This window comes from Octopus bimaculoides, chromosome 21 (genome assembly GCF_046866305.1).
Source record: "Octopus bimaculoides isolate indiv1 chromosome 21, ASM4686630v1, whole genome shotgun sequence".
Lineage (NCBI taxonomy): Eukaryota > Metazoa > Mollusca > Cephalopoda > Octopoda > Octopodidae > Octopus > Octopus bimaculoides.
In genome coordinates this window covers 30876612-30900080 of record NC_142948.1, presented here as the reverse complement: position 1 = coordinate 30900080, position 23469 = coordinate 30876612, and the positions used below count along the sequence as shown (strand labels likewise).

Below are 23469 nucleotides of genomic sequence, written 5' to 3'. Positions count from 1 at the left end.
TTTGTGTATCTATCTATCTATCTATATATATATATTTATATATATATATATATATATATATATATATATATATATATATATATATATATGTGTGTGTGTGTATGATAAGAACACTACTGGAGTTTAAAAATTCACCAACGATACTATATATATATATATATATATATATATATATATATATATATAAAGTAGTTGTATACTGCCAACTTAACGTGACAGTCCCAATAAGGGAATATATATATATATATATATATATATATATATATATATATATATATACATACATACACACACACATGCATACATACATACATACAAACATACATACATAAATACATGTGTAAGTAAGTATAGAGTTTTGTAGGTCCACTTAAGGTTATTTTATTTTCGACATTAAGGAAGGTTTGTAGAAATTTCGTAAAATTGGAATTACAGAATAAAGTAATCTGCAGCTGATGCAAACATTTTAAACATATTTATTAAACATATAGAAATCTGTAATATTTAATAAATTTGGAGAAATCTTTCTCAAAAGAGAATAAAGAATTACATCATGTATATATATATATATATATATTTATAGTGGACATATATTGCATAGAAGTTTTTTGAAAACTCTATAATTTAAACTTTGTAATAAACACAATAAAAAAAAAAATTCAATTCTTTTTTAAACTCAAATGCAATTAATGCCAAATTGTATATGTGTATGTTGTTTGAATGTACAAGCAGACGGTAAAAGAACTCAATACAAGTGATAGAGTATATATATATATATATATATATATATATATATATATATATATGCGTGTGTATATAAAACCTGTTTCAAATTTGTGTAGTTGGACACTTCTCAGAATAGACGCTGGAGTGCTGTATTGAGAAAAAAGATCCAAACATCAAACTTTAAATTGTAGTTTATCGATGTCATTCTTCAAATGTATATTTGTACAAAGCTCATGATTCAATTCATCACAACTCAAGAGTTTCTTGTTCACATCCATTCTTTCAGGACACAATGGTTTTTGATACTGCCTCAATCAAGGAACTCTGAGTAGTGATGGAGTGAAAAATCCTCAACTTTCTGCAAATAAATATATACTCCACAATATGTATTAAGTATCTTTTCTCTTGTTTGTTAAACCAAAAAACTTATGTATATGACTCTGCATATACATACATACATATACATATATATATATATATATATATATATATATATATAAATATATATATACAGATGCATACATACACACACATATATGTATATATGTATGTATATACATATACATACAATATGTAGCTTTCTGTTTTTGTTTTTAAGTTTAATCAAATGCCGTCTTCAGCATAACAAGAAACAAAATTATTAAAATCTAGTCTGAATCTAGATTTAAGAAAGGGTTCTTAGAAATAAGGCTGATCTCATTGTCTCCATCCTGTTTAGTGGCAAAGCATCTGCTCTTCGATACATGACTCTGTTGTTTTTCCAACTGTTTGGCGCCTTCATCAGAGCTAAGATCATCATCGCTGCTAACATTTGACACAATAGAAGAATCTGAAGATGATGATCTTCTCCGCTGCTGGTGTTGGCTTTGCATAGTTTTTAGCACTTCTGTTTCAGCATGGTTCTTCCAGAAATCTGCAATTAGATACAAAAGATAGAGAAAAAAAAGAAAAAAATATGTATCTTTTCGACTAAAACTCCTTCAAGTGGGTGCCCCAGGATAGCCACAGCCAAATGACTGAAACAAATAAAAGATAAAAGATGGTTGGAATACCCTTGCTTACAGACCTAACCTAGGGTTAAACAAAACAATAACAACAACAACAATTTATAAGTCATGATTTCTTCCTCTTTTTTTTTCTCCTAAAAGTCACTGAGGCTCTGCATGAAAGGTTTCTTGTTGTTGTAGATGACTTATCAGAGAATTTGAAAGTTCTGTGGCTAAAAGCTAAATCTCCTGCAGAAATAGCTCCTTCAAGATTCAGAGACTCAAAATCTTGTCAATTATAATCCAACCTTGAATACTCAAACAAAGCCATAATTGGAAAAGAATAAAAGCTTTTTAAATAGTAATTGTTAAGATTTCTTACCTTTATTTTCAGTGTAACCAGGAGGTCGAAAGCACAAGCAAAGCTGACCATCAACTGCTGATCGTAGTAAATAGTTGGCAGCACGATACACATCAGGACGGCCAGTACGAGCTGTAATGAAGCTTCGTTTCAGAGCCAAAGCTGGATGTAAAAGAATAAGAAGAGAAATATTTTTAACTTTGTAAATTATTGTGGTGAGAAATATTTATATATTGTTTTGTTTTTTCTCTCAGCTGAGTGGTTCTTGTCTCACGAACTTGTGCCATATCAAAAACACCTGTGCTGGTTCCATGTATCTTTGCAGGGCATAGACATAGGTGTTTTGTATGTGGCGCCAGCATGGGTGCTTTTTATCAGACAAGTATTCATGATGAGTATATAAGGATTCATATATTTGCATCCCAGCACTACTTTGATGGCAAGTGCTGCTCCCTCGCCCTCTTTTCTGCTCTAGACACAAGACATAAATTTTTTTTGCAGGGAGGTGGAGTTACAATAAATATTCTGCTCAATACCACAGATTTGCAGTTGTTTGACCTTAACCAGTTGAGCATGTCTCTCGGTGGTTGATAGTATGTGCATCTCTGATCATTGAACAGGAGTAGTGGGTGAGCAACATAGCCATGCGTTGAAAGGAATTTTGGGGGTTTGGGATAATTCACATTTGGAAACAAAGGTAATAAGTAAGTAATAAGAGATCAAAGTAATAATATATCATCAAAAAAGGAGCAAAGCAACTAATTAGAGGATTTATTAAGTAATAAACATTAATTAACTAACCATCACATATGTTAAATGCTGACCAACTTTGAGATTCAGGGCAACTACTTTCAGAATTAGGGTGTTGCAGCTTCAGAAGTTTCACTAAGTTAACTCGTTGAGCAAGGTACATTAAGGGGCTATAAGGTTCCCGTACTTGCGCTATTGGGTAAATGCCACAAAGGATCTGAAATGACAACAAAAAATAGGGTACAAATAATTTAAGACTGGATCAAATATTCGTCACATATGAACACAAATTCTATAACACATGTACACAGATATAACTCATCATCATCATCATTTAACATCCATTTTCCATGCTGGCATGGGTTGGACGGTTTGACTGAAAACTGGCAAGCTGGGGAGCTGCACCAGGTTCCAGTCTGATTTGGCATGGTTTCTACGGCTGGATGCTCCTCCTAACGCCAACCACTCCAATAGTGTAGTGGGTGCTTTTTATGTGTCACTGGCACAGGTGCCAGTTATGCAACACCGGCATCAGCCATGACTATGATCTCACTTGGGCGTGACAGGTTTTCTCAAACACAGTATAAACAATTTCATCTAGGTGCAAGCCATGCAGTTAAGAAGCTTGTTTCCCAACCACATGGTTTTAAGTTCAGTCCCACTGTATGGCACCCTGGGCAAGTGTCTTCTACTATAATAGCCCACAGCCGATTTGAACTAAGAAGACATTTTGTCTAGCTTTTTCTTTTTCCCTTTTTCAGTCATAGGACCACAACCATGCTGGGGAACTGCCTTGGCAGGTTTAGTCACAACCCCAATACTCATTTTCATGGTCTATGTTACGGGATGTAAACAAACTAACACCAATTCCCAAATGGTAGAGAAGGACACACACACATATATAAGTATGCATGCATGTATGTATGTATTATGTAGATAGTTATAATCCAGGCTATGTCTTCTTGAAGTACATCTGCTTATTCCAGAAATCCAAAATTGTATGTAGATGTTATATTTATGTGAGGTATGCATAAGAGTGGAAAAATACTGGAACATAGATTTTGGAGAGTAATAACATATGAAAACAGGAGATTGGAAAAAAATTTTTTGGTCTTATTTATTCACCATTACATGTTTCATTTGCTAATATGAGTTACAAAATTGTACATGCTTCTACTACATGTACAATCTTGTAACTCCTATTAGTAAGTGAAACATGTGTAATGGTGAATAAATAATACCAAAAATCATTTTCAACCTCCTGTTTTGATACACACACACATACACAACAGGCTTCCATACAGTTCCTGTCTACCATATCCATTCACAAGGCGTTAGTCAATCCAGAATGACAGAAGACACTTGCCCAAGGTGTTATGTGAAGTGGGACTGATAGATGGACAAAACTATATAACTGTTCAGTATTTAATCTGACACAGGGGAGGGGGGAACTGTTTGTGCCTCTTGAACCACATTTCCTGTAAGACACCCCTGTTTTCCTATAATCGCACCCCAGCCACCTTCCTTGTCACCACTCCACAATCTTAACTGTCACTTTGACCACCACCACATTCAGTTATTCCCTTATTCCCCCACCACCACCACCGCATCCACCACTGACTTCTTGCCATCCACAACTTTCACTTGTCTCCCACCATCACCACCTGCATTCCCTGTCACCATGCATCAGCTTTGTTGTTATCCTATTACACTACCTCCTACACAATCACATCATCACTACCCTCTCTGTCACCTACAAACCACCACCACTACTCTTTACCGGCATCCACCTGCTAACCCACCTCATCACCTTCCTTAGCCACCCACCCTGTTGTCCACTACCCCCAAATACACTCTTCCATATATTCTAAATGTATTACTCACAACACCACCACCACCATCACCATCACAATATCATCATCATGAGGAATTCCATTGTCTATTGTCTTGTGTACATTCCATTGACTAAGGACACAGTCAAACACACACACACACACTACTCAACTAGATCATACATCCTTTCCTTCATTCTGTCATATTTATCTGCTCCAAAGCTATTGTACTAAACTTGTTTATCTGATCCATCAGTGACCATCCTGTCTTTTTAAAGCTATATCTACAAATACATTATCTAAGGGGGCACCTTTCCTAATTTGAAGCAACATGGTTGTAAAGTAGTTTTAGCTGCTATTTTTAGCAGGCAGATCAACCACAGAGATACCGTGGTCAGCACTTATATACAAGACTATTTAAGATTAATCTAATGTGCCTTTCCATTATTACAGACATCATTTTCATCATCATCATTTAACATCTGTTTTTCCATGCTAGCATGAGTTAGACAGTTTGGGGATCTTGTTCAAAACGGGGGCACCAATATTTTCTTAACAAAACACTTTGAAACTTGGGACACTGGTAGAATGTGTCATATAAAACATCTTTTTCTCTTAGTCTTCTTAACAAAAAAACGTACATCGCAAGTTATTTCATGTTAAAGTTGTCGTATTTCTGTAGTTTCAACCAATGACTGACGTCCATTCAGCCGTAAAAATTAAGTGCTGACTACGTAAACAAACGATTATAGGCGGTGATAAAATTATTATTTCCTTGTCAAAAAATGGCTGAAGCATATTGGCAGTAGCTAATAAACCTTTCTATTATAGGCACAAGGCTTGGTTTTTGAGGGAAGGAGCAAGTCAATTAGGGTTAGGGTTAGGGAAAACGAACACATGTGTGTTGCCTCTGCAAAATGTCAGAAGTAATGGAGATTAAATACGCTTTACACCGCTTAAAGTGCCAAAGGAGTAAGTATAAACAGCTGAATACTTGTCAGTGATTGGTTGAAATTATCGAAATAAGACAATTTTTTTCTGTTCTATAACACAAAATAGATAAGTATACGAAGTTTGAAAGTCTTTCAGTACCAAAAACACTACATAAAACATAAATGAAAACTGGTGCCCCCGTTTTGAACAAGATCCCAGTTTGGAGCTGGTAAGCCAAGACGGCTGCACCAAGTTCCAGTGATCTATTTTGGTTTGGTTTCAACAGGTGGATGCCCTTCCTAATGCCAACATCTTTACAGAGTGTACTGGGTGTTTTTTACATGTCACCAGATTAGGTACCCTTCATGTGTCACTGGCCACAACCACAATGCACTTAGCTTGATGTGTCTTCTCAAGTCATTTTCAACATTTGTTCTAAGTTTATTACAAGTATGTTGTGTTTGTGTAATAATTTTTGATTTGCATTTTGCTTTTATGAAAGCTTACAAAAGTGTGTGTGTGTGTGTGTGTGTGCGTGTGAGGGTGTGTGTGTGTACACATTACCTGCAGTTGTTTCGGTACCCTTGATGGAAACACTAAACCTGGACAGTCACAGAGTCTTACAGTAGAAGTCAGGAATATGGTCTGGAAATGCTTGGTGTGTCCTGGTGTTCGGGATACACTGACCACCTGAAAGTGAGAGGAGTAAACAGGCTACAATGAGAGAGTGTGTGGGGGAGAGAGGGAAGAGGGGGGAAAGAAGTGAGGAGAGAATGAGTAAGAGAGAAGGAGAGAGAAAGAGAGAGAGAGAGAGAGAGAGAGAGAGAGAGAGAGAGAGAGAGAGTGAGAAATAGAGAGAAAGAGATGAGAAAGACAGAAGAAGAGTGAGTGAGGAAAGAGAGAGTGACAGAAAGGGACAGAGAAAGAATGAGAGAGAAAAGAGTGAGAAAAAGTGAGAGAGAGAGAGAGAGAGAAATAGAGAGAAAGAGATGAGAAAGACAGAAGAAGAGTGAGTGAGGAAAGAGAGAGTGACAGAAAGGGACAGAGAAAGAATGAGAGAGAAAAGAGTGAGAAAAAGTGAGAGAGAGAGAGAGAGAGAGAGAGAGAAAGAGAGAGAGAGAGAGTGAAAGAACAAGGGAGAAAGATAAAGTGACAGAGAAGAAGGAAATAATGAAAACAAGTTTCAGGAAATAAAACGATGCATAAATTAAAGAGAAATAAATCCAATATGTTAATTCTTAGCTGCAGGTCAGGTTCCAGTCAAGCAGACCCAACATTCCATGTATGACCATCTCATCTTATATTCAGTTATAATGTATCTAAGACTACATTATTCTATGTTTGAGATGTCAGAGATTCGGGAATTTCAGTTAAACAACAATAATTAAACACATGAAGCCGAATAAAAGTAATGGACTTAAAATGTTTTAACCCTTTTGTTAACATATTTCCATTCAAATATTTTGCCCTTCATCCCATTAACTGTTTAGTATTTAAACTGGCTATATCCGGCCCAAATATTCTACATTTTTTTTTAATGTTCAACCTGGCCAGATCTGGCCTCTCACATCTACCCTACAATGTTACTCTAAAAATAAACAACTGCAACATTATAATCTTGAAGCTTCAAGATGATGCATGATTAATTCAAAATAATGTGAATGAACAAGTATTGCAGGCCAGATTCAAAACTTGGAGTTTTGAATCTTGCCTGTGTATTAAAAAGGTTAAGAACCACTGATCTAAAACCTCTTTTCTTTCTATGCTAGTATCACTTTTTTTCCTAAATATAACTCTTAGTAATGCACAAATAGTTTGAAACAAAATTTACAAATATGCCAGAGGGGTCATGCAACATAGGCTACAGAACGTTACATGACAAGAAACAACGCAATACAGGAGTAAAGAAAGCATTAAAATAAATGGGAGCAACTAAAAATGATATGGGTATATATAAAACACAACCTTCTTGCCAACCAGTCCATTCATCAAAGAAGATTTGCCTACATTAGGGTAACCTGTCAAAAGAAGAGAAAAACAAACATCTGTTCAAGTCTGATTGGTTTCTGATAGAAAAGGGATGAATGGTAAAAACAGTTTTACTTTTTTTTTGTTTTTTGTTTTTATGCAAGGCTTAGTTAAAGGAAGACAGAATTATAGGTGACAGAATTGCTATGAAGTTTTATTTCAATGACTGAATAATACATTACCAATACATCCTAGAGTAACGACACCGTCTTTGTAGCGTACGTGTTTCTGGAAACAGGTGTCAAGTACATCATTGTGGACGGTGGAGACAAGATCTGATTCATCTGCGCCAGTGTTAGCTTCAATCTTCTTCTTCCAAGACGAGAGGTCAACTTCAATAAAAGACAATAAAATAAATATTTAGTTTAGAAACAAGTTTCTTCTGGCATTGACAATGGGGTAACAGATAACTGTTTAAAGGACAGAGGGTGAAGTATCAAAGGGCAAGTGTGAACAGTTCATGTACATTTTATAAGCATGATCTCTTAAACAATCATATTTTACTGGTCATAGGCACAGGCATAACTCTGCGGTTAAGAAGCTCACTTTGTAACCACATGGTTTTGAGTTCAGTTCTGCTGTGCAGTATCTATGTATCTAATTTATCCAACAATCCAGAGAGAAGATATCAGAACAGTTAGGAAAAATAAAATTCATTCTGATGGACTCATAATGAATCCAAAGGACAATAGCTCTGAATTTCCCCCTTTTTCTTTCCTTCATGAAACACTATAAAATAGAAAAGGAAAAAGTCAATTGCTTCAGAGAACACAATACTAATCTACTATCCACATTTTTATAGTTTTTTTGTCTCTTTTTATTTTACACAAGATGCTATAGAGAGAAATAAAACCTTGAGTCATGTGACTGCAAAGCAAACTTCATAAGAACACAGCTATGTCTGCATCAGTGCTACAGAAACCAACCTTAAACACAGATCCCAATAATGCTTCCAGTTTGTAAGCATGAGATGAGAAAGAACAATAAGGAAATAAAATATTAGAAGCAGAGACAAAAATGTATTCAGGTAAGGACAGGACAGGTATGGGGGGAATGCACCGTTGCAACATGTGGGTCATTCACCATTTGTTGGTTTATTCCCAGGTCCTCCCAGGTAACTTGTTGAGCAGAGTCCCATCTCTGTAAGATACGTTCTCAGCCACTGTGGCCATGCAGCTTGTGGTTGACCTACACGAGGTGTCTGCCCAGCCAGATCTTCAGAGAACACAATAAGCAAGGCCTAACTCTGAAAATCAAACAACATGGCCAAACAGTCTGAGCTCAGACTGTTTGTTTGGCTCAGACAAAATGCATTAATAGCAAACAATATAGATTAAAATATAATACTTACCATCATCTTTTACTATACTCTGACAAGCATGCCACAGGGCTAAGGGACCAATAGCACTGAATTTTCCCCTTTTCTTCCGTTTATGAAGCACTATAAAATAGAAAAGAAAAAGGTCGATTGCTTCAAATAATTCTATATCAAAAGAAATGAAATGGTATCAAAACTTGGTAAACTCTAGATATTATTGTTCTTGTTGTTAACCTGAGCAGACCTATGATATTGGTGTGTTTACATCCCCATAACTTAACAGTTCAGCAAAAAAATATATATATTGGCAAAACTGATACTGTCAAATAAAATTAGTCAGCCACTCTCCAACATCAAGAACACAGAGAATTAGTGACTGACTAGTAATTAAAACGAAAATAAATAGAATAAGGGTCACTACTAATTTGATCTGAACTTTCTTAGACAGGATAAACCAACAAAGAAATGAAAGAGAATAAACCTCAGTGCAAGACAATAGTGAATTTACTCAGAAAACATTGCCCTTATTGTTCACCTGCATGAATGGACACTGTAACCCCCAACTCTTTGGCCTTCCTGTATCTATTGATAATAACGGAAGTAAAAATCTCTGAAATATTAGAAACTTAGAATGAGCTAAGTACTCCAGAAAACTGAAGTAGACAAACAAGCCATCTTTACACTGTGACAGGACAATGATAAAACAGAAACAAAAAACTATATTCTTAGAAGGGATTGTTGACATATTTACACACACACACACACACACACAAATACATTAACACAAAGATTTATACATACACTCAAAAACACACAAATTCGCACGTAGGCAGGTAGAGAGATAAGATCTTGAAAATTCTGTGCCAAAATTAGGGACTGAAAACTATACCAATCATCAAACAAGATTCCATTGCATAGTACCAAAGCCCCAATCCTCTTTATCTAGAAGAAGGACCCAATACTGTAACAGCTCATGGCTCAAAGTCCCACTACTTTTTGATACCTACCCTGAAAAACACAAAAGAAATATACAAGGGATGGAGATAAGTGTATTCAAAAAAATACCTAGATATCATTTTATCAGAGGGCCCAAATAAACCTACATTACAGAAAAGAACACAAATAAAGAAAGTGAATATCCAATTCCTCCATTTACCAAAAATCACCCACAGAATGGCTGTGATAACAAATTAAAAGTGACAGTAATGGGAACATCCCTGCATGGCTGCAGCTGATTGGCTGGAACAGGTAAACAAGCATAAATGATGGTTGATATATGCATGCATAGATGCATACAATGCTTACATATACATACATAAATATATATACATATAAATATATACATACATACACACATATATAAATATATATACACATACACACACACACACACACACACATATATAAATATATATACACATACACACACACACACACACACATATATATATATATATATATATGTATATATATATATATATATATATATATATACATAAACACATAATTAAATATATATACACATACACGCATATATAAATACATATACACATACACACACATATATATACATATATATATATATATGTATATATATATACATATATATATACATACATACATATTCATACATACATATACATACACATACATACATATACATACATTCATATAAACACCTATATATATTCATATATATATACAGACACACATACATGCATAAATAAATATAGATATATAAGCACAAGCATATATATATAATACATTCATTCATACATATACACACACACATATATTCTGTATATTGTATACAAATACATATACTATTTCATGACACCTATACACACACTTTATATATATATATATATATATATATATATATATATATATATATATATATTTCATGAGTTTATGTTTTGTTTTACATCCAAACTGTTGCATAGATTTTTTTCATTAGTTCAATTGTATATAGATATTGATGAAATTGTTTATTAAACGTTGGCAGATAAAAACAGTTTCCGATTGAATACTTTTCAAACAAACCATAACTGTGAAGCATTTATTCATTTCAGGTACACACCACAAATAGAATTGTATATGAAGAATACCTGGGTGGGGAGGAAGATAATCAATGTCACTGTCGGTAGGAAAAAGGTGGGGAGGGATCGGGGGAATTCTGTATATGATGAGATGAGAAGTAGCAAGAGCGGTAACAACAGTGAGGCGGGGGGAGGGAGGTTACTTGTGTTTTAAAGAGATGATATGTTGCAACCCATCTCTGCACTTTTGAGCCTTCGCTATAATTAACCTAAAAAAAACCTGATCCGATAAATTAGTTCTGAGAGTACAAAGAGCAGTATTGTTTACTTCTATAAGTAATAAAGCAGCCAAATTTATCCAAATCACATCCTAATTGTCTTTGTAAACAGCAAGAAAAAAAAAAAGAAAAAAATGGTAGGACACACATGAGAAACTAAGTTTGTAGATAGTGGGGGATATACAGTGAGTTAGGGCTGGAATAATTTCTTGATTATTGAACTAATATGACGTTTGACCAGAGGCTAAGCAACAGAAACATTATATAATATTGAAAAAAAAATGGCCAAAACACTGGATGATTAATTCCTCCAAGCTCCTGTCAAACTGTCCAACCCAAGCCAGCATGGAAAACAGAAGTAAAATGATGATACACACACACACACACACAAGCACGCACGCACACACAAGCACGCACGCACACACACACAACAAAAGCAGCAACACTCAATCAACTTGACAACCAAACTCTTGAAAGCCAGTTTCAATTTCCAGCTCAAACTATTCCACATGTCTTGCTAATAACTTTGGGAAAGGCAAGAATGTTACAACTACAAGTCTTCCCACTGCTACTACTACAAGTTTTCCAAAAATATTACTTCATTCTACAACAAGAAAATTTAGGGTATTTCATCTTTTTTTAGTTATCTCTGGTCTTAAGTAAAACCAAAGACAATTCTCTCCCTCTCCATATATATATATATATATATATATATATATATATACATATATATATATATATATATATAATATGTGACAATTAGTTGGTTGTCATAATAAAACTCAGAGTTTTGGATGCCGGGGATGAAGTCTGCTCCGGCATCTCATCCGTTACTAACCCCAACTCGAAACTATGAGTTTTATTATGACAACCAACTAACTAACATATTATATTTATATATAAATTCCTCTATTTACATAATATCAAGGTCTCATTCATTCTTTTGTTGTGATATTATTATTATTGATATATATATATATATACATATATTTATACATATTCCAGCATTAGTTAACTTATGAGCGTATTATCTAAAACAGCAGTTCACAGCCACAGATTCTGGGAATGCATGCAGCCCTCAAGCACCATTCCAGTGGCCCCTGGTAGTCTTAAATGTTTCTTTAATTGACTTGTGTTTTATATATTTTTTTTTTTTTTTGGTGCAGCCCACTAAAAGAAATCCAGGTTTTGGCTCTGTCCTGGCTATTAAAAAGTTTGAGAACAACTGGTCTAAAGTGCCCTTACTTTCAAAGACAGTAAGGTAAGACTTAAGGGAAATATGTCTGCTTTTTTTAATAGCATGAATAAACATATGGAAGTGCCTTTCATAGCTTTTATTTCCTTGTAGCAAGAAAATAAAGATGTAAAACAAAAGAAAAATCCTTAATTATTCGCAAATTCATTGCTTCCTAATTAACAATCAGGGACAAAGTGGGAATTCATCCATTTTGACATTTTCTGTATCATTTCCTGTCTGTTCATCTTACATCATGCTTCACTTGCCTTTCTGATAAATTTTTATCATTTAGATATCATGTTATGTTTTCTCTTCCACAAACTTCCTTCAATAATTTCCCTTTGGCAAAAAAGTCACCTCTGAGAATGTTAAATACAAGCATACATACATATATCATATGTATACACACACACACACAACTATCATCGTCATTATCATCATTTAGCATCATTTTTAACATTCTCTTTTTCCTACTTGGATAGGAAAAAGAACTTAACTGCAGTTATTGGTGGTCCAAAGCAGCTATACAATTTATGCAGGTGTCTTCTTAAAACACTGTCTGGTTAAAAAAGACATATCAAATGCCATGATAAATCTAAAGTCTAAGTTCAAGAGGTGGTCAGACTCTGCATAATGAGTAGACAACCACCATATATATATATAAATATATATATATATAAATATATATATATATATCATCATCATCATTTAATGTCCTTTGTCCATGCTGGCATTAGTTAGACAGTTTAACTGAGCTGGCACGTTGGACAACTGCACCAGATTCCAGTCTGATTTGACATGGTTTTCTATGGCTGGATGCCCTTCCTAATGCCAACTACTCTGAGAGTGTAATGGATGCTTTTACGTGCCACCAGCTCACCCATATGAACTGCTTCAAATACTTAGTCAGCGCTATGCTCATCCCTCATATTGATGTTGCCAATTTCAATAAAAGATATTCCAGCAATATGATGTGTTTTTCACATTTTCTAACCATGAAAACAATTTCATAAAAACTCCAAGTTTAATACTGTATACTCATACACCGAGTTTTAAATGTAAAAAGTGGGTCATCTTCAACGGAATTTCTTAATTTGTTGTACATGTATATTTTAGCTAACATTTTGATTGCCAGCATCAGTACCTGGTACACATTTAAGATATGATATGGTAGGGTAGGGTATTAAGATATTCTAAATGAGGAGGGTGGTCGATGCAGGAGAAGTGGCTAAAAGGGGTCGATGCAGAAGAAGACACAAAAGGGGTCGATGGTCAAAAAAGTCTGGCGACCTCCGCATTAGATAATGTATCCTGCATATACTGTCTGAAAGAAGTGAATTCCCCAGAACGATCACCAAACGCTCTTTGAGTGTAAGTTTACTCAAAGACGACCAACTTGGGACTAAACAACTACAACCACTACTACCACCAGCACCACCAATATTACAACCACCACAAATACTGCTGCCGATTTCTTCAAATATTTATGTCACAAGCTATAAAACAGTTTATGCATAGAGAATAAATAATAACGAACCTTATGCTGTCCTAGTGTACCCTACCCCACCCCACGGAATAAGAGTGAGTCTTTTGTTCATATAAAAGTTAATGAAGTGCTTTTCATGGGATATTCATTATTCTGGAATAATGAATATAATATAAATAATAATTAGAAACAGGTGGTGACAAGTGGAGTAATCATTTAGTAAATTTTATAGGTATATTCAATATTTGTAGGTATCAATCATCAAAGTTATTATCCGTATTTAAAATTTTTTTAATTGCTGATACAAACATGGTTGTGTGGTAAGAAGCTTGCTTCCCAACCATATGGTTCTGGGTTCAGTCCTACTGCGTGACACCTTGGGCAAGTGTCTTCTACTATAGCTCCAGGCCGACCAAAGCCTTGTGAGTAGATTTGGTAGATGGAAACTGAAAGAAGCCCATCGTGTGTCTTTGTATCTGTGTTTGCACCCCCACCACTACTTGACAATTGGTGTTGATGTGTTTATGTCCTGTAATGTGGCAGTTCAGCAAAAGAGATCAATAGAATATATACCAAGCATAAAAATAAAATACGTGGTACCAGCATGAGTGCATCTTATGTGGCATAGACACAAGTGCATTTTATGTGGCACTAGGCCTTGTTTGTATGACAATAATGCTCATTTACAGCCATCGCATTGTCTACACAAGGGTACACACAAACACACACACACAATAAGCTTCCTTCATGTTCCACCTACCAAATCCACTCACAAGGCTTTGGTCGGCCCAGAGCTATACAATAGAAGACACTTACAAGTATATTGCTATAGATAAAATAACCTTTCTTTTTCACCATGAGACAGCCTCTACATGGTTACTCAACATTGTAGAAAAAGCAGCTAAATCTCCTTCAAATCACAGCCTACAATCTCAAAAATGGAAAGACATAGTGAAGTACATATAGCCAAAGATACATTGGACAGGAGGATCCTGAACTCAAGACCACATGGTTAGGACGTAAGGTTTAGGCATTGGTTCACCATCAGTCACATTTCTGCTCCCTCATAGCACAATTAATTAAATAATGCAGTTATAGGCATACTTTCACTGCTTTAACCCTTTAGTGTTCACATTATTCTGCCATAATTAATGCTATTTTATCCACATTGTTTTGAACTAATCATGCATTATCTTGTAGCTATGAGATTTTGATGAGGTAGCTGTTAATCTTTAAAATGTTATTGTAGAGTTGGTGTGAAAGACTAGATCTGGTCAGTTTGAACATAGAATAGGCAGAATACTTTTGGCCAGATATGGCTGGTTTAAATGCTAAAGGGTTAAAGTGCCATGGTGATAAAACATAGCCAGAAGGGGAGGAGAGAAAGAAACTGTACTTTCACTCTGACCAACACCAATAAATCTCTACTGGACCACTCCTGTGCCCCATCCATCCAAACAAGTCCATTATTTCCCAACACAACAAACCTGTCCAATGCTGATTGCTGCAAACCAGTCAGCTAATCACTTATGCATTACCTTACAATATAAATGCATCAGAAAGGAGTGGGTTATTATGTTGAAAATATTTGTTCTCTTGTCTTCTGTTTTGTTTTTGTTGCTTTTTCTGTCGCGTCACCCCCACCAACCAAGAATAAAACTAACAGAATATCTAATTGTTAGTGGACAGGTAATACATTCTTACCTGTACTTACTGCATAGTTAATGTAATATATAAGACATTTGGTCCATTATTAATTTGTACTTCCACCATATGCATTAGCAATGTAAAAGCAAACATACTGGCCAGGTAGTAAAAATAAATATAAACATTATATCGGATAGAAATGTATATATATATATATATATGACCATGTGTAACCTGGTTTTTAGAATAGATACGCAGTATCCCTGTTTGTTGTAAGAGGTGTCTAAAATGGTTGGATTCAAGAGAAGCATCCAGTCACAAGATAATGCCTCAAAATGTTCCATCCAATATAAACCAGCATGGATTAGTAGATTTCTGACCTCACACATGCACACACACACACACATACATACACATATAAACAAACAGTCACATGCAGAAGAATAGGGGAAGTATGGCCAAATAGTTAAGACAACTGCTTCACAATCGTGAGGTTTTAGGTTCAACCCTACTGCATGGCATCATGGGAAAGAGTCAGTTTCTAAAACTAGGGTCAACACAGGCCTTGTAAATGGAAATAGGCTGGTGGAAACTGTGCAGAAGCCCATCAAATAGACTGTAACTGTAGTTCAAAGCATCATCCTTGACCCATATTATCACAGTGGTTCTGAGAATTATGCTAAGAGTACACATGTATGTGGATTACTCAACCACACACAAATGCTGATTCAATGAGCTTAGTAAATAAGTTAAACAATTCTAACTGAAATCCATCATAGTCATTCCATGTCTTCCATGTTGTCTTCCATACTGGCATAATAGATTGGATAGTTTTATAGGATCTGACAGGTCAGAAGAATTCATCATGCTACAGTGTCTGCATTGACATGTTTTTTACAGCTAGATGCTCTTCTGAACAAAAACCAATTTACTGAGTGTACATATCCTATGTTTACAAGGCAAAATTATTTTTGGATACAAATTCAAAATTTAGCACTTCAATGATATATAAATTATATGGGCTTTTATTTTCTTTATATGATCTAGCCTTAACCACACAGACACATACACACAAATGTATGTGTGAGCATGGGATTGTGTGCGTGTGTGTATACTTCTTTATGTATGTGCGTGCACACACACACACACACACACACACACACATATACATACAGACACACAGACAGGTATACACACACATACTCACACACACAGACATATATATCTTCTTTTATTTGTTTCAGTCATTTGACTTCAGCCATGCTGGAGCACCGCCTTCAGTTGAACAAATCGACCCCAGGACTTATTCTTTGTAAGCCTAGTACTTATTCTATCGGTCTCTTTTGCTGAACCGCAAAGTTAAGGGGACGTAAACACACCAACATCGGATGTCAAGTGATGGTGGGGGGACAAACACAGACACACATATACATATATATATATATATATATATATATATATATATATATATATACATATACATATATATATACATACATACATACATACATACATACATACATACAAGAGGCTTCTTTTCAGTTTCCATCTACCAAATCCACTCACAAGGCTTTGGTTGGTCCAGGGCTATAGTAGAAGACACTTGCCCAAAGTACCATTCAGTGGGACTGAACCCGGAACCATGTGGTTGGTAAACAAGCTACTTACCACACATGCACACACACAGACACACATATCTCCATTTGTGTATGTATGTGTATTGATATATGCGCAGAAGCATATACATACATGCATATATACATATGTAAACGCTTATGTGTGTTTTAAACTGTCCTCTACTTTTAAATAGCAGAAAGCAACCACAGCTGAAGTGAACACAAACATTCTATTCTTACAGTAAATGAATATCTCAGCTCTCAAGCAAAGTGCAAAAAAAAAAAAAAGACAAAATAGAAAAAGAAAAGAAAAAAGACCATCACAGCAAATATTAATCAGTCAACTAATTATTCATTTTTATCTCCATAGCAACTAATCAAACTAATCAAGCAGTTTATTCTATGCTATTACTACTAATGTACGTACTACACCCACTCGAGACCTTTCTGGTAGAAAGTCTACTAGTAATAATTAATCCTCATTTTTTAAGCTATTGTTACTGTTACGTTTGGTGTAATTGTCTTTGATATAGTGTCACTGTAACTCTAGGTCTTGCTGACCTCTTCCTTATGGTAAAGTTCATTGAACACTAACAGTAAAAAATCTGCACAGAATGTCTAACAGAAAGCTCACAAAACTTACAAATTATATATTTACATATATTGTCTTGTAAGTACTTGGTGGCCCTGTCAGTACAGGTGCCACTTAAAAGTACCCAGTCCACACTGTAAAGTGGTTGGTGTTTGGAAGGGCATCGAGCTGTAAAAACCTTGCCAAAACTGACAACGCCTGTACTTCATCATCATCACTGTTTAACGTCCGCTTTCCATGCTAGCATGGGTTGAACGATTTGACTGAGGACTGGTGAAACCAGATGGCTACACCAGGCTCCAACCTGATTTGGCAGAGTTTCTACAGCTGGATGCTCTTCCTAACGCCAACCACTCCAAGAGTGTAGTGGGTGCTTTTACGTGCCACCAGCACGAAGGCCAGTCAGGAGGTACTGGCAACGGCCATGCTCAAAATGGTGTATTTTACGTGCCACATAAAAAGCACTAAGTTCACTCTGCTGAGTGGTTGGTGTTAAGCAGGGCATCCAGCAGTAAAATTCCTGCCAAAACAGCCACAGATGTCTGGTGTAGGCTTCTGCCTGGCCGACTCTTGTGAAACTGTCCCACCCATGCCAGCATGGAAGGTGGACATTAAACGATGATGATGATGATGATGATGATGATTTTATATGTTAAATAGTAATGATGATGATATCAATCATCATCATCATTTTAACATTCCCTTTCCCAAGCAGGGGGTCAATGGAATTTGTTGGGGCAGATTTCAAAATGAAGCAAAACTAATAGAAAGATGGAAAATATTGTTTATTTTTGTATCTTTTCACTTTATTTATTATCTGAAAAGTTTATTCGATCAGACCCTTACAACACCATAAACACTTCAAAATTATATTTCAGGTCATATAAACCACTTTGAATATTATTTTAGAATCTTTTCAGGGATTTCTTTTGTGCAATAAAACCATTTACCATTTCTATGGTGCCCCCCCCCCCCCCACTTCCCTTAATGTCCTAAGTACGTGCTTATTTTGTTTAATTGTTAATCTAGCACTGCTTCTGAGGCCACCTAAGGCGTAACACTTACTGAAATACCTTATGGATTAACTATGATTAAAGAACCTTTTTCTGAGAATTGAATGAACAGAGACTACTGAACTGATTTACAAGCATAAGGGATAAAGTCGAAAAAGGCAAAAATACTTGGCAGAATTAGAAGCTTGAGTTGGCTTGGCTGTGTGGTATGAAATTAGTTCAACTAAACCCTTCAAAGCTGTGCTCCAGCATGGTCACAATTCAGTAAATCAATTTTGAAAAAAAAAAAATTTAAAAAACGACATGTACACATACATGCACAAGCATGTAAACAGCCGTGTACACACATGCTTGTGTGTGTATGCTATAACAAATAGACATGGACACACAAACACGTATGTGTATGTATAGCTAGAATTTCAATTATGACCCCTCTAGTGAAATAAGTGAATGGGAGGACTTAGCAATTGTATATATTATTATGTTACTTGCATGTTTTGTGGTCTCATCAGATCAGTATTGAGTGTGGAGGGGGGTGGGGGTGGATGAATGACGGTCCACTGAGAAACAGAAATAAAGAGAAACACAAAACTTCTTAAGTAAAAATCACTCTAAAAGACACACATGCACACACACACACATATATATATATACATACACATCTTTTATCTTTTACATGTTTCAGTAATTAGACTGCAGTCATGCTGGAGCACTGCTTTTGAAAAATTTTTAGTTGAATGAATCAAGCTCAGTGCTTATTTTTTTTTTTTATTCAAGTCTGGTACTTATTTTATCACTCTCCTTTGCCAATTCACTAAGTTACAGGGGCATAAACACACCATACCAGTGTCAAGCAGTGGTGGGGGGACAAACACAGATACAAAGAGACACACAATTTCCATGAACCAAATTCACTCAGAGGGCTTTGATTAGCCCAAGCCTATTGTACGAGGTCTGATCAATAAGTATCCGGACTGTTGCCATAGTAACAAAGCTAAAGCATGAAGAGTGAATCCGCTTGACAAAGATTGACCGTAAACTATGCTGTTCATGCACACTAAGTTTTAACATTGTAGCTCACTTCCACTGTTTACAGCACTGCTTGGAAGGAACGTGTGTAGCATGTGATCGTTGCATTGACCATGACAGAGAAAGTTGTCGTGCTAATACCTGCTCAGAAGCTTATGCAAAGTTGCAAAAAATGTATGGAGAGGAGTGCATGAGCTGCACACAAGTGTATGAGTGGTTCAGCAGTTTCCAAGATGGCCGAAAAAATGTTGATATGCTATGGGCACAGGTATGGCTGTGTGGTTAAGAAGCTTGCTTTTCAACCATGTGGCTTCAGGTTCAGTCCCACCGCATGGTACCTTGGGCAAGTGTCTTCCCCTATAGCACCCGTCAAGTCAGTGCTCCACCATAGCCACAGTCCGATAATTGAAACAAGTCAAGAATAAAAAAGTAAAAATAGCTTTCTATATTATTTGTAAATTTTTAACTTTAAAACAACATTTTTAATACACTTTCCATATGAAGTGAACCTGCAATTTTAGCTTTTCATCTATCTCCTGTATGACATGAAATCAAACATATTGAAGTAGTGGCCCCTTCTTCTATAAAAAAAAAAGTATAATATTTGATGATTCATTTGTTTTTCGATATCTGGGATCAGATCAAACAGAAAGCCTGTTTTCTCACTTCCGGTTGATAAATATTCAACAATTTGCTCCTCTCTACACCCTCTCTCTCTCTCTCTACTCTCAGTCCATCTGCCCACCTGTCCGTCCATCCGTCCATCCGTCGGTCTGTCTATCGGTCTGACTGTCCTCCCATTTCGTGAGTCGTTCTGATTTGGCTCGTTAAGATTGATGCTAGTGACTATTCAACTGAACAGCAATTGTTAGATAATACAAAACAAAACAAAAAAAAAACCGGCTTCCTTTGTAAATATTTATAATATTAATGAGGATGATGTAGATAATAATGAAGAAGATGGTGGTGGCAGTGTTAACGATGGTGATAATGATGGTGGTGGTGGTGGTGGTGGGGGTTCTAGTGGTGATGGTGATGGTGGTGGTGGTCATAGTGATAATAGTGATGATGATATCAATAATGATGTTGATAATGATGATGGTGGTGATGATAATGATGATAATGCCAACACTGATGATGATGATGAGGGTGGTGTAGGTGGTTGTAGTGATGGTGGTGGTGGTGGTGGTGTTGATAGTAATGGTGGAACGAGTTGTTGGTGAGGATAATGATGATGGTGGTGGTGATGTTAATGAAGAACAGGGTGGTAGCAGTGGAGAAAATGATGGTGCTGGTGATGATGATGATTATGATGAAAGGCAGTGATGATAATAATAATGATGATGATGATCAACAACATTAACAGCAATGACAGCTTATTGTTTATAATTTCTTCATCGTGTTTTCAATGTTGCCTATGTCTACCTACGCAGTTTTTCTTCTTAGCAACAAGTACATAACATTAAATCAGTTTATTCATTAAACAACATGCCTATAATAGGCAAACAATGAAGGCCTCCACAAGGTTGCAACACTTGCTGAAAATAGTAGCTAATTATCTCGTTAATCCATATGCTACCGTCTTAAAAAGTGAAAGAAGAACACATTGGACAATGTAGTCCAAGATGGACAAAAAAGATGGGATGATCACAGCTGGAAAATCTTTGATCATAGATCTGTTTGATCAGGGCTGATTTGGGACCGAAACAATAACAAACACTACCATTGCTAGAAATATCAACCAAATCTCACTCAAATCACATTTTATACCTGTGGACCCCTTTGACTCTTATTTTACTCAGATGGACACTCCTAGCCATTTGATGTTTAAAAAATCATATTATATTTTTGTAATCAAATATTATTAGGGGCTGTATGAAAAAATTGTTAAAATATTTTGTGGATTGTAGATGTGTAACCAATTTATTGCAGATGAATTTTAACAACAAAACCTTTTATGCACCTCACTTGAGAACCACTGATTTAGATCCTTCCAACTCCTGTGTCTCTCTCCCTTCTTTTCATCATTTATTTATATTGTGTCCACTCCCCCAGTCCTTCTTCCTGAGGACAACAACCCCCCTGGAATTCCCTCTCTATCCATATTTTCCCCAATGCTATCAACCTGCAGCAGCTGTTCAAAATAAACACTAACCACGGCAAGCTCATTGATCACAGAGGGGCTGTGAAGGGCCACGAAAGCAAATCCACTTCCTCCAAACCAAAACCATCAAAAAAAACAAAAGAAAAAAAAAAAAAAAGAAGAAACAGTAATAATAAACTCAGAACTATTTCTATATTTACTATTTTTTTCCAGCTCACATTTCTAGTGTTTCTATAAAAACAGGCAAGGAAAATAAATTGCCATTGTTTAATTAGTAAAGGAGTTTTATGTTCTGTTATTTTTATGTGCTCACTTCTTCATACACTGGACAGATTACAACATCAGTAAAATGTTGTTCAATCAGGCATGGTGTTTGGATGGTTTTTGCTCTTTATTTACAGGACTGCCTCGCTTGTTTGTATAAAGGATAAACACACAGCCAAGAGTTTTTTTTATTATTATCATTTATATTGTTAATCATTTCAAAGGAGAATTAAACCCTTAGATAAGTACATTAGTACTTATTAATCAGTTAATAATAACAATAATAATAATAATAATAATAATAATAATAATAATGTGATTGGTGATGTTGAAAACAAAACAAGAAAATAAACAAGGAACATAAAATGGTGAGATGGCGCTATTTTTGTTGCTGTTGCTGTTGTTTAGCCCCAGGTCAGTCCTGATTGAGGTTACCTATGATCAGAAGCATTCCTTTTGATCATGCCAAACCAATTGGCACATCGAAACGTTCGAAAATGACTCATTATATTATCTCCACATAATTAAATCAATGGCTAACTAGCCCAGTTGACTTGCTTCTTCTTGTGTTTGTTTCTCCATTCTCCACATAATTATATATATATATATATATATATATATATATATATATATATATATATATATATATATATATATATATATATATATAAAACTTTTATAAGTAATATTCTAAAAGAATATATAACTGAACTTATGTTGAGTGCTCAATTATCTTGAGCAAATAAATGTGTATATATGTGTTTTTATATTATTAATAAATTAATAAACTCATCAATAATATATTCAGGAAATCAATATTTAATATTTTGAACTTTGAAAGACATACATCCAACATAACATGGTAGCATAATAAATTTAAAAGTTTGAAACATAAATATACGGAATATAAATATTCAAAATATTAAATATTGATTTTCTGAATATATTATTAATGAGTTTATTAATTTATTAATAATATAAAAACACACACACACACACACACACATATATATATATATATATATATATATATATATATATGACAGGTTTCTTTCAGTTTCCATCTACCAAATCCATGAGAGCCACTGCCTGGTACTGCATCCGGGCATTTATTATTATTATTATTATTATTATCATCATCATGATTATAATTATTATTACCATCATGGCAGCATTTCATCTGTCTTCATGCTCGAAGTTCAAATTCTGCTGAGGTTAACTGTGTCTTTC

At 35.2% G+C, this 23469-nt stretch overlaps 1 protein-coding gene across 1 annotated transcript in view; it reads right to left on the bottom strand.

Annotated features, from left to right (window-relative positions):
• Positions 1-1215: 1215 nt before the first annotated feature.
• LOC106875309 (guanine nucleotide-binding protein-like 1) overlaps positions 1216-23469 on the bottom strand; it is a 79371-nt gene continuing 57117 nt past the window's right edge. Inside the window, exons 7-13 of the mRNA XM_014923396.3 lie at positions 8968-9057; positions 7799-7948; positions 7554-7606; positions 6153-6278; positions 2875-3040; positions 2095-2235; positions 1216-1639 (exon numbers count right to left, since the gene is read on the bottom strand). Coding sequence (XP_014778882.1) covers positions 1374-1639; positions 2095-2235; positions 2875-3040; positions 6153-6278; positions 7554-7606; positions 7799-7948; positions 8968-9057 — 992 coding nt within the window. The 3' untranslated portion in view covers positions 1216-1373. The remainder of the gene's footprint in view (positions 1640-2094; positions 2236-2874; positions 3041-6152; positions 6279-7553; positions 7607-7798; positions 7949-8967; positions 9058-23469) is intronic.